This window comes from Mchenga conophoros, linkage group LG6 (genome assembly GCF_057382185.1).
Source record: "Mchenga conophoros isolate Kocher_MC1m ecotype Shallow Benthic linkage group LG6, M_conophoros_male_GT1.1, whole genome shotgun sequence".
In the NCBI taxonomy this organism is placed as follows: domain Eukaryota; kingdom Metazoa; phylum Chordata; class Actinopteri; order Cichliformes; family Cichlidae; genus Mchenga; species Mchenga conophoros.
The window spans coordinates 7,754,785-7,769,575 of record NC_140531.1 but is presented as its reverse complement, the minus strand read 5'-3'; the positions used below and the strand labels follow the sequence as shown (position 1 = coordinate 7,769,575).

The following is a 14,791-nucleotide window of genomic DNA, read 5'->3' as shown; positions in this document are numbered from 1 at the left end:
GTTTTTCCAAAATGTTCATGTCTATTTTGTGCAGTCTATCTTTTTATGGTTTTAATCATATGTTTACGCTGTAGATAGGTAAACTCATTTAACTCTCTGTTTGTCATGATAACAGTATAGCATCATTAGCATGATTGTACATTTCTGCACTGGTGTCTATTTGTCTATTTCTCTGACAGAGAAAAGGATTATGGGAATTTAACAAATGCCTAGTTGACTGGGTACTGCTTAAGCAGGAAAGGGAATGGTCATAGCTCACTTCACAAAGAAGAGAACGAAGTTCACATCATTCAAAAAAAGATCAAAGAAGCACAGTTGAGCAGCTGAGAATCACAAACAGGGGATAGTTTTGTCTTTGTCATCACCCAATCGCTTCATTTTGGTGTAAATAAGTTCTTTGCATATTACGGTTTCTGTCTTCTTTGTGGTAAAGTTAAAGAACCAGCAAGACCACAAACATGAACAAGACATTACCAGTTATTCCACAAATGCTTAACAATGCCTCAGGTGGCACTAGACAGCAACAGAATGTAAAAGCTCTGTACAGTAACTCGCTGATCTCTACAACTGTCAGTAGTACACTGTAAACCAGGTATTAGTACCTGTGCTGCTGCAACATCAGGTTCTAGTTCTAGTTCTTAGTGTTTTTCTAAATCCAGCCAAAATTGCAACAAATTACAGAAAGAGGTTCTGTAGGAAAAAGAAACAAAAGAAAATGTTGTTTTCTTATGCTAGCCCCTTCCATGGCTACAGATGTTAGTGGTGTCAAGTTTTGTCCCTTTTGTGACGTACCAGTGCCAGTTGTTTTATCAGTGGGAATGCCAGCTAGTTCTAGAGTCGGTGCCCTGTCCTTGTAAAAAGAGGTATAAGCTATGACGTATGCAATTTAATAAAAGATAAATCCGTAACAATAACTTTGCCTTATAATGAAAGCCAATGAGACTGCACATGCAAAAAAATATACCTGGCTGAAGAATGAGCGAGGTTTATATTTAACACTGTCTCTGTGACCATCCATTAGGAGAATCACAGGGGCATATATGGTGTCCTCTCATTGACTGACTGGCCCAGACTCTACTATAAATGATTAAATTACTTTGTGACGTCACAGTACTAAAAATCAATGGACTGTCATCCTTGAATACTAAATACACTAGTCACTGTGTGTGTGTGTGTGTGTGTGTGTGTGTGTGCGCGCTCCTGCTCCTCTTTTCTTCCTCTCATTAATTCTTGTCCTCATCAAGTATCTGTCTCACCAGTGTGTTCGCCAAGAATGAAGTCAGCACACGTGCATGAACACAGGCAGACACACACACTTCACGACACAGTGGCAGAAGCCTTCTCAGTCACGACTCACACAGCACAAGCACACACTCTCCCAGAAACCAATAGAGGAGATAAAAAGTGAGAAAGAAAGAGAGTGACAGTAGTAACACTAAAAATTGAAACTAAACTACAGGGAGTGCAGAGTTATTAGGCAAATGAGTGTTTTGTCCACATCATCCTCTTCATGCATGTTGTCTTACTCCAAGCTGTATAGGCTCGAAAGCCTACTACCAATTAAGCATATTAAGTGATGTGCATCTCTGTAATGAGAAGGTGTGCATAATTATTAGGCAACATCCTTTCCTTTGGCAAAATGGGTCAAAAGAAGGACTTGACAGGCTCAGAAAAGTCAAAAATAGTGAGATATCTTGCAGAGGGATGCAGCAGTCTCAAAATTGCAAAGCTTCTGAAGCGTGATCATCGAACAATCAAGCGTTTCATTCAAACATCAACAGGGTCGCAAGAAGCGTGTGGAAAAACCAAGGTGCAAAATAACTGCCCATGAACTGAGAAAAGTCAAGCGTGCAGCTGCCAAGATGCCACTTGCCACCAGTTTGGCCATATTTCAGAGCTGCAACATCACTGGAGTGCCCAAAAGCACAAGGTGTGCAATACTCAGAGACATGGCCAAGGTAAGAAAGGCTGAAAGACAACCACCACTGAACAAGACACACAAGCTGAAACGTCAAGACTGGGCCAAGAAATATCTCAAGACTGGTTTTTCTAAGGTTTTATGGACTGATGAAATGAGAGTGAGTCTTGATGGGCCAGATGGATGGGCCCGTGGCTGGATTGGTAAAGGGCAGAGAGCTCCAGTCCGACTCAGACGCCAGCAAGGTGGAGGTGGAGTACTGGTTTGGGCTGGTATCATCAAAGATGAGCTTGTGGGGCCTTTTCGGGTTGAGGATGGAGTCAAGCTCAACTCCCAGTCCTACTGCCAGTTTCTGGAAGACACCTTCTTCAAGCAGTGGTACAGGAAGAAGTCTGCATCTTTCAAGAAAAACATGATTTTCATGCAGGACAATGCTCCATCACACGCGTCCAAGTACTCCACAGCGTGGCTGGCAAGAAAGGGTATAAAAGAAGAAAAACTAATGACATGGCCTCCTTGTTCACCTGATCTGAACCCCATTGAGAACCTGTGGTCCATCATCAAATGTGAGATTTACAAGGAGGGAAAACAGTACACCTCTCTGAACAGTGTCTGGGAGGCTGTGGTTGCTGCTGCACGCAATGTTGATGGTGAACAGATCAAAACACTGACAGAATCCATGGATGGCAGGCTTTTGAGTGTCCTTGCAAAGAAAGGTGGCTATATTGGTCGCTGATTTGTTTTTGTTTTGTTTTTGAATGTCAGAAATGTATATTTGTGAATGTGGAGATGTTATATTGGTTTCACTGGTAAAAATAAATAATTGAAATGGGTATATATTTGTTTTTTGTTAAGTTGCCTAATAATTATGCACAGTAATAGTCACCTGCACACACAGATATCCCCCTAAAATAGCTAAAACTAAAAACAAACTAAAAACTACTTCCAAAAACATTCAGCTTTGATATTAATGAGTTTTTTGGGTTCATTGAGAACATGGTTGTTGTTCAATAATAAAATTATTCCTCAGAAATACAACTTGCCTAATAATTCTGCACTCCCTGTAAAAGTCTGAAGCCTTATTTGTGTACCCCAGATGCTGCACTGTGTGTTACATGAGTTAATATTGCATTGTTGGATGAGCTGGATTTATTAAAGCCAAAAATACTGGCCACTGCACAGTGAAGGTAACCGCCATAATGTTAGAACAACTTACTAGTTATCTTTCCTGCAAAATTTCAATATTGGCCTGGCATTGATGAGCACTGAAGAAAAAGTGAAGAAAATGATGTAAAATGGACAGGGTTCATCTTCTGGGCACGATGAGAGACACTTTTAGACATTTAGTAGTTTATATGGTTTACTGTATTTACATTTTGTGTATTTATAGTGATATACATGCTTTATTTTAGACAATAATATGAATATTCTTCATGTACAGTGTTCCCTCATTTATCGTGGGAGTTATGTTCCAAAAATAACCTGCGACAGGTGAAATCTGCGAAGTAGCCAACTTTATTTTTTAAAATTATTATAGATGCTTTAACCTCCTAAGACCCGAACTCTTCCACAGTATGCATTTTTAATTTCTCTTTGATATTTGGGCATACTGGGGCCCAATGAATGTAAAAACAAAGAATTACCAGATTTTTTTTTAACCTTATTTTTGTTTTTAAGAAAAATATTCGTTTAAAATTTTGATAGAACAGTAGCAGTATAATGTCCTCGTAAGTGGATATCAGGCCCTTGTAGAGCAAAATTGAGTATTTTGGTCTAAATAACCCAAAATGTGATGTCCACATATGTGGACGCCAGGTCCTAGGAGGTTAAGGCTGTAAAATCCCTCACTACACACTTTATACACTTTTCTCAGACATGCATCGACATTTTCACTTTCACACACTGCAAAACGTTTTGTCGACATTGTTGTGTTTGTTGGGAAGAAAACTTACAAACACACAGTGCAGCACTTCAGAGTCACACTGCTAGTGATCGAAGATTTATGTAAATTTGACAAGCTGGATGCATTCTGTACTGTACAGGAGACACAGCACGGCATTGATTGAAAGTGGTCTACAGCCAATCAGGATGCAGAACACAATGCGCTGTGTTCTGCATCCCAAAAAAAAAAGCATGCAAAATTGCATATTAAAAAAATTGCATATAAAAGAAATCAGCAAAACAGTGAGGCTGCGAAATGTGAACCGCGTTATAGCGAGGGACAACTAGACCTTCATGTATAAAGGGGAACTGCTACCTGTGAGAGACTTACATGTACTGCTGTGAGGTTTCTTATGTAAGGCTAAGTGACCTCACCTGAATGATTGAAAACAACTGTCCAATACAGCGTATAGACACTTTGATTTTTCTTTTAATAATTACTTTTGTCAAATATAATATTCAATATTCAGCACCTCCAAATCTGAGGCCATGGTCCTCAGCCGGAAAAGGGTGGAGTGCCCACTCCGGGTCAGAGACGAGACCCTGCCCCAAGTGGAGGAGTTTAAGTATCTCGGGGTCTTGATGATGGGAGAAGTCTGCAGTGATGCTGTACCGGTCCGTTGTGGTGAAGAGAGAGCTGAGCGTAAAAGCGAAGCTCTCAATTTACCGGTCGATCTACGTCCCTACCCTCACCTATGGTCACGAGCTGTGGGTAGTGACCGAAAGAATGAGATCACGAATACAAGTGGCGGAAATGAGCTTCCTCTGACGGATGGCAAGCCTCTCCCTTAGAGATAGGGTGAGAAGTTCGGCCATTCGGGAGGGGCTCAGTATAGAGCCGCTGTTCCTCCACATCGAAAGGAGCTAGTTGAGGTGGTTCGGACATCTGACAAGGGCGCCTCCTGGGCGAGGTTTTCCGGGCATGTCCCACCGGGAGGAGGCCCCGGGGCAGACCCAGGACACGCTGGAGAGATTATATCTCTCGGCTGGCCTGGGAACGCCTTGGTATTCCCCCGGATAAGCTGGAGGAGGTGGCTGGGGAGAGGGAGGTCTGGGCTTCTCTGCTTGGGCTGCTGCCCCCGCAACCCGGCCTCGGATAAGCGGAAGAAGATGGATGGATGGATAATATTCAATATGCATCTATATTCTTAAATATCAATATTCACAGAATAGGACATTTAATCTTAGTTCATCTAAGACCAGTCAGATCAGCCTGGAGGCTGCTTAATGACTACCTGGCAACTATTAGTTGCTAGGGAAAAATTAGTATTCCCCAACTGGCTGGTCAGTGGTTGTAGGTGGCTTTTGGCGGTTGGGGAAATCAGTCACAAAGAGGTGCATGGTGCAGTGTTAAACATTGTAAAACCTTGTAGATCCTCTTGTAGATCTGATGTTATTTTTGATCACAGACATGTGACTTCTTTGATATCTCACTGGCATCTTTGTTGGTCCAGATATCAGCAATGGTAGTACCAGGCCTCAGTCACACAGGCCTAGAAACCAGGTGGTGACCAGTAGCTAGAGAAAATAGAAATTCAAGACTTTGCTGCGGTGTATTACTCGTGATTCAATGACAAATTTACGTGTTTTGCAATAAATTGAAAATAAGACAGTGGTCAGAACTCCTGAGGTAGCACTGATACACTGTACAAAAGGGAAGACCACATCTTAACCCTAAAATCGCACAGATATAGCGTTCACACATAGGAAGACTACAGAAGGTTGATTTCAGAGTAAAATATACATAGTGGTTTGAAGTATGATTGCACTTGGCAATATAGGCCAAGCATAGTAATTGTGCGTAATTGTGTGTGTCTACATACAGTGTCTATGTGTGTGTATGCACCATAAGCTACAAGCAGAGTGTGTTATATAGGCTGTGGCGAGTGATTGATCGTAGGGAGCAGGGAAAAGCAGGTTACTGCAGCGCTTACACACACACATTCATTCCCTCTCTCAGCGCGCTCCTCTTGGCATTTCTCCTTTCCCTCTCTCTTTCTCCCCCCTCCCCCCTTGTTCCATCTCCATCTTTGACTTCCCTCCTCCTCCCATTTCTCTTCCAAACCTCTCTCTCATTCTCCATACATCACTTTCACTGCCGCTGTCCCCCCAGCCATCACTTTTCCTTGCTTCCTGTGGTCTCCCTCCTCTTGCTCTAAACTCTTCTCTGCTCTCCATCCTTCTCACGCGTTCTTTAACAGCCAAGCCCATCTTGTATTCTTTTTCTGTCCTGTTATCCAGAGCCCAGGGGAATAGAGAAACAATGTCACGTGTCTTCTACTTCCACCTCCTCCTCCTTTTTCCCTCCCTCTGCTCTCTAGCTGCAGTAGTACTCTACTGCTACTCTGGCAAGGGGCTTCATTGCTCTCAGAGGACTCACTCTGCTTCTCTCGCTCTACCCATATCTACATCTATCCATTTACTGCATCTATCCATCCATCCACACAGAATGCTGCAGGACGTGTTGAATTTCAGTGACTGCAGTTTAAAGCTGTATTTAAAGTTGAATGTAAACATGGCAGCTATGAAGCACTAGCCGTTGGTTCCGTTATGATGTGAGATGGCACTTGGATGTAAAAAGCGATTATGTGCATACTCAGCTAATGATTTTAAAGTAAAACCCTTCTTTGATTAATCTGAGACATCTGAATGTGTCAGCTTCATGTCTGAATGGGCACCCTGGTAACCTTTTCATAAATGGAACAGCAGGTTCATTTATGTATCACTTTCAACACAACACAATTCTGAATGTATGCAATCACATTAAAAGATAGGCAGGCACACGGTTGCTCTATGTTTTCCCTGGATCTCAAATTGCTCATTTCACTAACGTGACAACAATTCAAAGTAATCCAAAACAAGCCAAAAAATCACTTTCTTTTACATTGTGTTGTTCCCCACCCACTTAGTGCTACAACTTTACAATTATTAAAATATTTATCCTCTTAGCATATTAAAAGGTGTTATAAAAAGGGCAAAATGTTTTCACAAATTACTGAAGCTACTGATGTCACCTGCGATCAGGTTGTGATTTGTGAAAACAAAATAAAAAAACCCTCTAAAAAACAGTTTGACCAGGCTTGAAACTTAACCTAAATATTTATCGGCTTTGGCTGCAAGGTGATTGATGCCTGTTGCAGTGGTAATTTCTGAACCAAATGGTAGACATCGGAGGTGAAGGGAGCCATCAAGCTGAAGGAGTCCTATCAGCTTGGTTATTTTGTGGGACTTACAGGTACTGACAGGTCAAGCAGAGTGTGGGTATGGTAGCTGAAGTAAAAACATGTGTGGGAGGGCACTGAGACCACAGAACAAGAGAATCTAGCAAACTGTCAGGTGACTCTGGTGGAAGGAGCAAGGATCTCCACAATTCTCCACAAAATTCTGCTTTAGTAGAGGAAGCAGACTCTGGGGACGACTGGCACGACCCATCCATCACTTGGGTTGAGGTCACTGAGGTATTTCAACAATCCTTTGGTGGTAGGGGTGGATGAGGTTTCCCCTGAATTCTTTAAAGTTATGGATGTTGTAGAGCTGTCTTGGTTGACACACCTCAGCAACATAACAATGACATGGTGCCTTTGGACTGGCAGACTGGGGTGGTGTTTCCGATCTATATTGCTGGCCATAGTAAGACTCAGTTCTGGTGGGTGTTGGACTTTGCCAGGGCTGCCCAAAAATTGTGTTCATTTCTAGGCGCAGCCAGGTGGCAGAAGGCTTCCACTTTAGTGGCCTAAGGATTTTGTCTCAGATTTTTGCAGATAACATAATTCTGTTGGCTTCATCAGATGGTGGCTTTCAGCTTACACTGGAGTGTTTTGCAGCCAAGTGTGAAGCAGCAGGAATGAGAATCTGTCCGAGGCCATCATCCTCAGCTGGAAAATGTGGTGTACCCCACTCCGGGCCAGGGATGAGTTGCTGTTGCTTACCAAAGTGGAGGACTCCATGTATCTCGGAGTCTTGTTCAAAAATGACGGGCAAGTGGATTGGGGGATTGACAGTTGGATTAGTGCAGCATCTGGAATGATGCTGACACTGTACCAGGCTGTCATGGTGAAGAGAGAGCTGATCATATAAGGAAAGCTGGTGATTTACTGGTCGATCTATGTCCCTACCCTTACCTACGGTCACATGGTTTGGGTAATGACCAAAAGAATACTGTTGTGGATAAATCAAGAGAAATTTGTTTTCTCTGAAGGTTGGCTGGACTCAGCCTTAGCGATACGATGAGACGTTCAGTTATTAGGAAGGAACTCAGAGTAGAGCTGCTACTCCCTGCACATCAAAAGGAGACAGTTGAGGTGGTTCGAACATCTGATTAGGATGCCACCAAGGTGCCTCCTGGGTTAGGGGTTCTGGGTATGGCCTATTAGGAGGATACCCTGGGGCAGACTCAGGACATGCTGGAGAGATTATGTCTCTCCACTGGCCTAGGAAGGCTTCAGTGTTTCGCTGAATCAACTGGAAGAGGTGGCTGGGGAGAGGCAGGTCTGGGCTTCTCTGCTTAGCCTGCTGCCTGGATGAGCAGTATCAAATGGATGGATGGATGGATCCTTGTCACACTAACAAAATTATCTATTTTAGTGACAGACCTCTGTGAAGGGTTCATCTGTGCAAATCTTGCACAAAAGACTGAACAGGGAAGGAAGCAACCCCTAGTCCATATACTGAGAAAAACAGCAAGCTTTTGGAATTTGAAAAAAACAAAACAACTACACAAAGTAAATCATTAGACTGTATCGTAAAATGACTCCTGCCTTTTACTGTTTTTTAGATCATCCCAGACAAAAAGTTCTAACTTGTGACTCATGCTTTAAATGAAAGTTACCAGGGTGGTTGCTCTTCTGTAAAGCTTCGCCATCAGTGGCAAGGCCAATAAGCCATCAATACAGTACAGTACTACTGAAATGCTCTTCATATAAGGCTTAGCAGAATGTCATAAGTAGCAGCCCTACATGATGTCCATCTTTTACGTATCACCTTCATGGGGAAATAATTGACTGATGATGACTATCAGGTGTCTGGTTAAGACTAAGACTCAGTAATTATATTTCTAGGATTTTGATGGTGCTGTAAAATATGAACATTTGTTGTTTTCTTTCAATCATCTAGCTGCAATTTCTATGGTGGGACAATCTATTTGTGCTCAGTGGCATAATGAAAAGTTAGGTATGGCTCAAGCTAGCTCCCATTTGCCATTTGAGCTTAACTGTCAAAGGAAAGTCAGTGAAAGTCCATTTGTGATGTTATTGTTGTTCACACTCTAGAAAAAATCACTTGGGGAGAAATTTATCTCCACCAGGGGTAAAAATAATTCAGCAGAGGCAAGAACATGTAGACTGCCCCCCAGCAAATCACACTGAGTGTATTCCCAGTCCGAAACCATTTAATTTTTTTTTTTCAGGGAATACAGTTGAAGAACAACCTGATGTGCTGCTCATCAGTAGGTGAATCCACTACGCTGTAAATCCCCTGTGTTATTCCAGCATATCTATAATACCCCTTAAACCCAATAAATGTTATAATTTTCCTTACTGCTTTTTTAGAATTCTCTTTTTTTCCTCTAAGAAAAGAAAATTTAGGGAACCCATTAGATGGGACCTGTATTTCCATTCCCTTACAAACCCAGAGACCTCTAATATGGTGCTCTACAGCAGGACAGTTTGGTTGTGATCTGCCAAAGATAAACAAAAGAAACTACAGTATGCTACTTTCTGAAAAAGTATTGCATTGTGCGTGGCTTGTCATCAGTTCTCTGGAGACACTATGTGGTAGCAGAGGTGATAAAAACATCACTACATGTGAACACACCTTACTTGAGGACTGGCTGCGATTTATGCTTGCCTGTTTAGCTCCCATGGCATCAGTTAACATCTTGTAAAGCTGAGTGACATGATGATGGGGGTAAAGCGGAAGGGCTAACAACACTACCTCAAGCAGTAAAAGGCCACCAGTTTAAAGCTCTAGTTAAATCCAGCTGGGATTTTCTCTACTTCTTGTTTTAGCTTCAGCAACTAGCGCTTTCAGCTAACTAAATACAGATAGAATAGCAGAAGAAAAGAGAAAGAAGGATGCAGAAAACTATGCTACCACTCTGTTGGCTATTGCCATAACAACAAACCAGCTCCCCCATCTCTTGCAGAAGTGACATTTCACTTTGCCCTGGTTGCTGCTCCCTGCAGGGACGCTCTGATCCAGCCTGTGTACGTGTATGTGTGTATGTGTCCTCATTAAAGGAAGAGTGACTGAGGAGGAGTGGCCCTGATCACAAACACACACACACACACACCTTGTCAAACCAGACCTCTGCTGAGTCTGTGTGAGTGTGTTTGAGATTAGAAAAGACACAAAGTCAAGCTACTTGATGCAAACACACAAACAGACTGAGTAAGGATTCATCTAAAAATTACTGATGATGTGTTGTCTGTAATATTGTTACACTATCACCGAAATAATTGTGTGTATGTATATGCGTATCTGTTATTTGCCTATTTCTCCTCTCGACATCTTCTTATCATCTGTACCCCCCACCCACCCACTATGGTTTAGGCAGCCATATTTAGATCACCTGGCAACCACATGACTACTCATGCCACCTGCTGGCATATATGTAAAGACAATGCAGCTGGGTTGGAGACATGACAATATGAGCAGGGCTGTTCACTGGCATTTCAATGATATACTGCTGCAGGAGCAGAGATTCTGACATGTTACAGTCAGTAAAGATGAAATGTTACGTAAAACAATACTGTGATTGGTGTTTCCTGTTTCAACATCTATTCCCATATCAGCACCGATACAGTGGTTTTTGTTTTGTTGTTTTATTTAGAAGATTGCAGTGAGTCCAGCACACCTCAAGTGCCAGTATAAATGGTTAATGGGAGTGTGTTGATGTCACAGATTGAGGGAGTACTAACCACCACATTAGTTGTAACTGTGGCTTTAGACACATCCTGTTTCATTGTGGTAAACTTCTGTTGTTTAATTTCCCACCTTTGTCTGCTCAACAATCTATGATTTCACTTTGTTAACTCCTTCTGTACTTATACCCCTCATTACTTAGTCTGATAGTCTCTTTACCAGCTCCTGCTCTACCTTGTTCAAAGTTTGTCTCCTTGTGCCTCGCCTTGTATTTTTGTCATCCGTGGTTAAGAGCCAGTATTCAGGCTTCTTTACTCTTGGATATTTATGATGTCATAGAATATCACAAATATGGTCATCTCAGGCACTGAGCTCTGGCTATGAGCAAACAAGGTCCACCCATTCACATGTCTGAATATTTTTTGTGGGGAGGGGGATCAAATCAGAAGAAAGTTTCTTTAAGGGAATTGAGAAAAAAGCTAAAACATCTTGTTGTGGAGAGAAGATGAACTGAAGGGCTGCTCGAAGATCCATTATAAAATCAAATAGTATTCTTTTGAACCATAAACTATAAACCATACAGAATGACTCCATTCATAGAGTCCAAGAATAACAATATGGAGCTAGAGGTAAGTGTGATGGACCCTCTTTGATATATTTTGTTTGCCTCCATTCGTGTCCCCTATTAAACATGCATACCATTGCAGGATACTAAAATACGCAGTCATATGAACAGCTTACAATTAAGTCCAAGTCGGGTAGTAAGCTGGCATGTCATTGGTTCTAGTTCTCCTTGAGTTTGACTATCCATAAAAAAAATGCATTTTCTATGTGGACTCCAATGGAGTTAAATGAGCTGCTCACAGCTTCCTTTTGCAGAAACCTGTCTAGGTCCAGACCTTTGACATATTCCATCTGACTGGGCGGACTGATTCATCTCGCACTGTGACATGAAACTCCAGTTTCTCAGCTGAGGAACAACCTGTCCATTGACCGCTGCAGAAGGATCAATGACTAGTCAGTCAGCGCCATGGGTATGACTAAAGCAATTATCTAATGATGCACGACTGTTTATTCTGGCACTCCTGAGGAATGGCTACAATACATAAATGGAAAAACGTGGTGAACCTTAAGAGATTTAAGAGCATATATTGGTCTCTAGTGATTGATTTGGGAAAATCGAATTCCTGCCTGAATGAAATCAGTTAGAGCAGAGGAGTGTCAGACTCAAGATGGAAGCTGAATGTAACAACCTGGAAATTCAGTTATAACGCTTGGCAGAGACAATATTTCAACATTTTCTGTCCTAACTGTAAATCTAGCCTCAGCCATCAGGTTAGAAAATGAAGAGAAATTGGCTGACACTAGTGTCGTTATGTGGACCCACTGCTGTTTTTTTAAAGCTGAAATGTTTATGTTTGTGATAAATGCCCAAGCAGAAATTAAACTGAAGGAAAATTACAGCAGGACAAATGTCCACTTTAGGCTAATTACAGATGTATGAATCCCCACACAAATATCCCAAATTATTCACTCCAGAGGAACAAATTTTAACAAAGCCTCACCATGCGATTACCCCACCAAACTTGGAACTCGAGTGAAATGGGTAGCCATGGAAACACAGCCTACACATTTCAGTGTCCAAAAGCATGTACACATTAGGAACCACTAACCACTATAAACACAAACAGGCACAAACACAGACAAGAAAATAAAACCTCATCTTAACCCCACTTAGAAGAACATCGCTAAAATAAATCCAAAACTAAAACGAGAGCTGTGGACTCACCCGGTGAGGACAACTACAAAGTCCATGACGTTCCAGCCGTTCCTCAGGTAGGAGCCCTTATGTAACGCAAAACCGAGAGCCAGGATCTTTATTCCAGACTCGAAACAGAAGATGGCTATGAAGTAGGGCTCTGTCTCCTCCTGCAGGGGAGAGGAAAAGGATGGAAAGGGAAAAATGGGAGAAGGAATATAAAAAGTGAAGTTATGGGTAGTTATGTGAGTAGAAACACAAAGAGAAGGGAAGAGCAGATAGAAAAGTGAAATGTAAGAGAGAAAAAGAAAAAGGGTCAAGGAGATTTTTTCTTTAGGGTTTTTGTTTTTAATGGCAGCCTAAAACTTCTTTACACAAATCGGGCATAACATTATCCCTAATGTTAGGTAAAGTGAATAACAGAGATTATCTCGTCATCATGCCATCTGTTAGTGGTGGGATATATCAGGGAGTAAGTGAACATGTGGTCCTCAAAATTGAGGAGAGCTTAGAAACAGGAAAATGGGCAAGCATAAGAATTTGAGCCAGTTTGAAAAGGGCCAAACTAGACTGGGTTAGAGCGTCTCCAAAACTGTAGCTCTTGCGGGGTGCTCCTGGTCTGCAGTGGTCAGTAAGTCCAAGGAAGGAACAGTGGTGAACCAGCAACAGGCTCATGGGTGGCCAAGACTCATCGATGCATGTGGGAAGTGAAGGCCAGTGTTGTCAGATACAACAGATTAGCTACTGTAGCTTAAATTGCCCCAAAAAGTGAATGCTGGTCCTGACAGAACGGTGTCAGAATACACAGAGCATCACAGTTTGTTGTGTATGGGGCTGCATATGCAGACACCTATCCACTGACGAAAGCACCACCAAAGATTAGAACTGGGCCACAGAGCAATGGAAGAAGGTGGCCTGGTCTGATTAATCATTTTGTCTTTCAAATCACATGGATGGCCGGGTGTGTGTTGCTTACCTGGTAAGATGTCAGCAGAGGCTGCTGTGCATGCTGGGCCCTGTCATCCATATGGACGTTACTTTGACACATACCACCTACCTAAGCATTGTTGCAAACCATGTACACCTTTTCATGGAAAAGATATTCCCTGATAGCTGTGGCCTCGTTCAACAGGACAATGCACCTTGCCAAAAATGCTTCAGGAATGGTTTGAGGAGCGTAACAACGAGTTTGAGGTATTGACTTGGCCTCCAAATTCGCTAGATCTAAATTCGTGGGATGTGCTGGACAAAGAAGTCTGATCCATGGAGGCCCCTTCTCGCATCTTAAAGGACTTAAAATATCTGTTGCTGAGATCTTGGTGCAGATACCACAGCACACCTTCAAGGGTCATGTGGAGTCCAGGTCAGGGCTGCTTTGGCAGCAAAAGGGACCAAAACAATATTAGGCAGGAAGTCATAATGTTATACTTAATCGGTGTAAACCTATGAAGTGCTGAGAACAATATCAGTCAACATGGTTAGAAATGTACCAATTTGCTCCAAAGTTCAATTCACAGGCCTGATCACATCAGAAATAATGATGTGATAAAAATGATGAGAACGTATTGTTTTTCTTTTCTTATTTTAGCCTGTGTGAGTGAGCTCTGCATATTTGGTATCAGTGTGTCCAGTGTACCTCAACGGTCTCCATGTGTATGTACTTCCATCTGTGCGCACACTGAATATGTATGAATATGTTGCACATGTACATGAACCACATTTAAATGTGTGTGTATGTGTGTGTGTGTGTGTAAAATGTGTGTTACCAGTCGTTCGGACAGAGGCGTCTTGTCTCCATCGGGAAGGTGCTGTTCCAGAGCCAGGACGATGCAGTTTGCAATGATGGTGGTGAGAATCATCCATTCAAATGGAGTACAGCTGGGGTTAAAGCCAATAGCACCAGGAAGAAGCACCTCATATACAGTACACAACACTGCAGCCATTCACACCACAAAGATCCAGCCACCGACACATGCAAACATTTTTACAATGGATTTGAAAAGAAGTCCAGCCTACCAGGTGACATTTTTCTTTCTGTTGCTCTGAATGTCTGTTTACATATTTACTATTCTTTGTAATGTCACACAGCCAAGGAAATGTAAATCTGCAAATCTCAGTGCTTTATTGGAACAAGTAAAACAAGTAGAATTCTTTGGTCCTGCAATGTTCTTAAATACTACAACAGAAGATGTAGTATTTAAGAACATTTAGAAATAAATATAAAGATTGGAGCAATAGTTCAAATAATAAATAAAGACTAATAACAAGAACAGCAATGACAATAAAAGGGGAGATGGTGCTCAAAACAGTTT

The 14,791-nt window shown here is 42.0% G+C and overlaps 1 protein-coding gene across 1 annotated transcript in view; it reads right to left on the bottom strand.

The window, feature by feature from the left end:
* Positions 1-14,422, bottom strand: part of cacna1ab (calcium channel, voltage-dependent, P/Q type, alpha 1A subunit, b) — a 107,998-nt gene extending 93,576 nt beyond the window's left edge. Inside the window, exons 1-2 of the mRNA XM_085276049.1 lie at positions 14,246-14,422; positions 12,510-12,649 (exon numbers count right to left, since the gene is read on the bottom strand). Of these exons, the coding sequence (XP_085132175.1) occupies positions 12,510-12,649; positions 14,246-14,422 (317 nt within the window). The remainder of the gene's footprint in view (positions 1-12,509; positions 12,650-14,245) is intronic.
* Between the last annotated feature and the right edge of the window lie 369 nt (positions 14,423-14,791).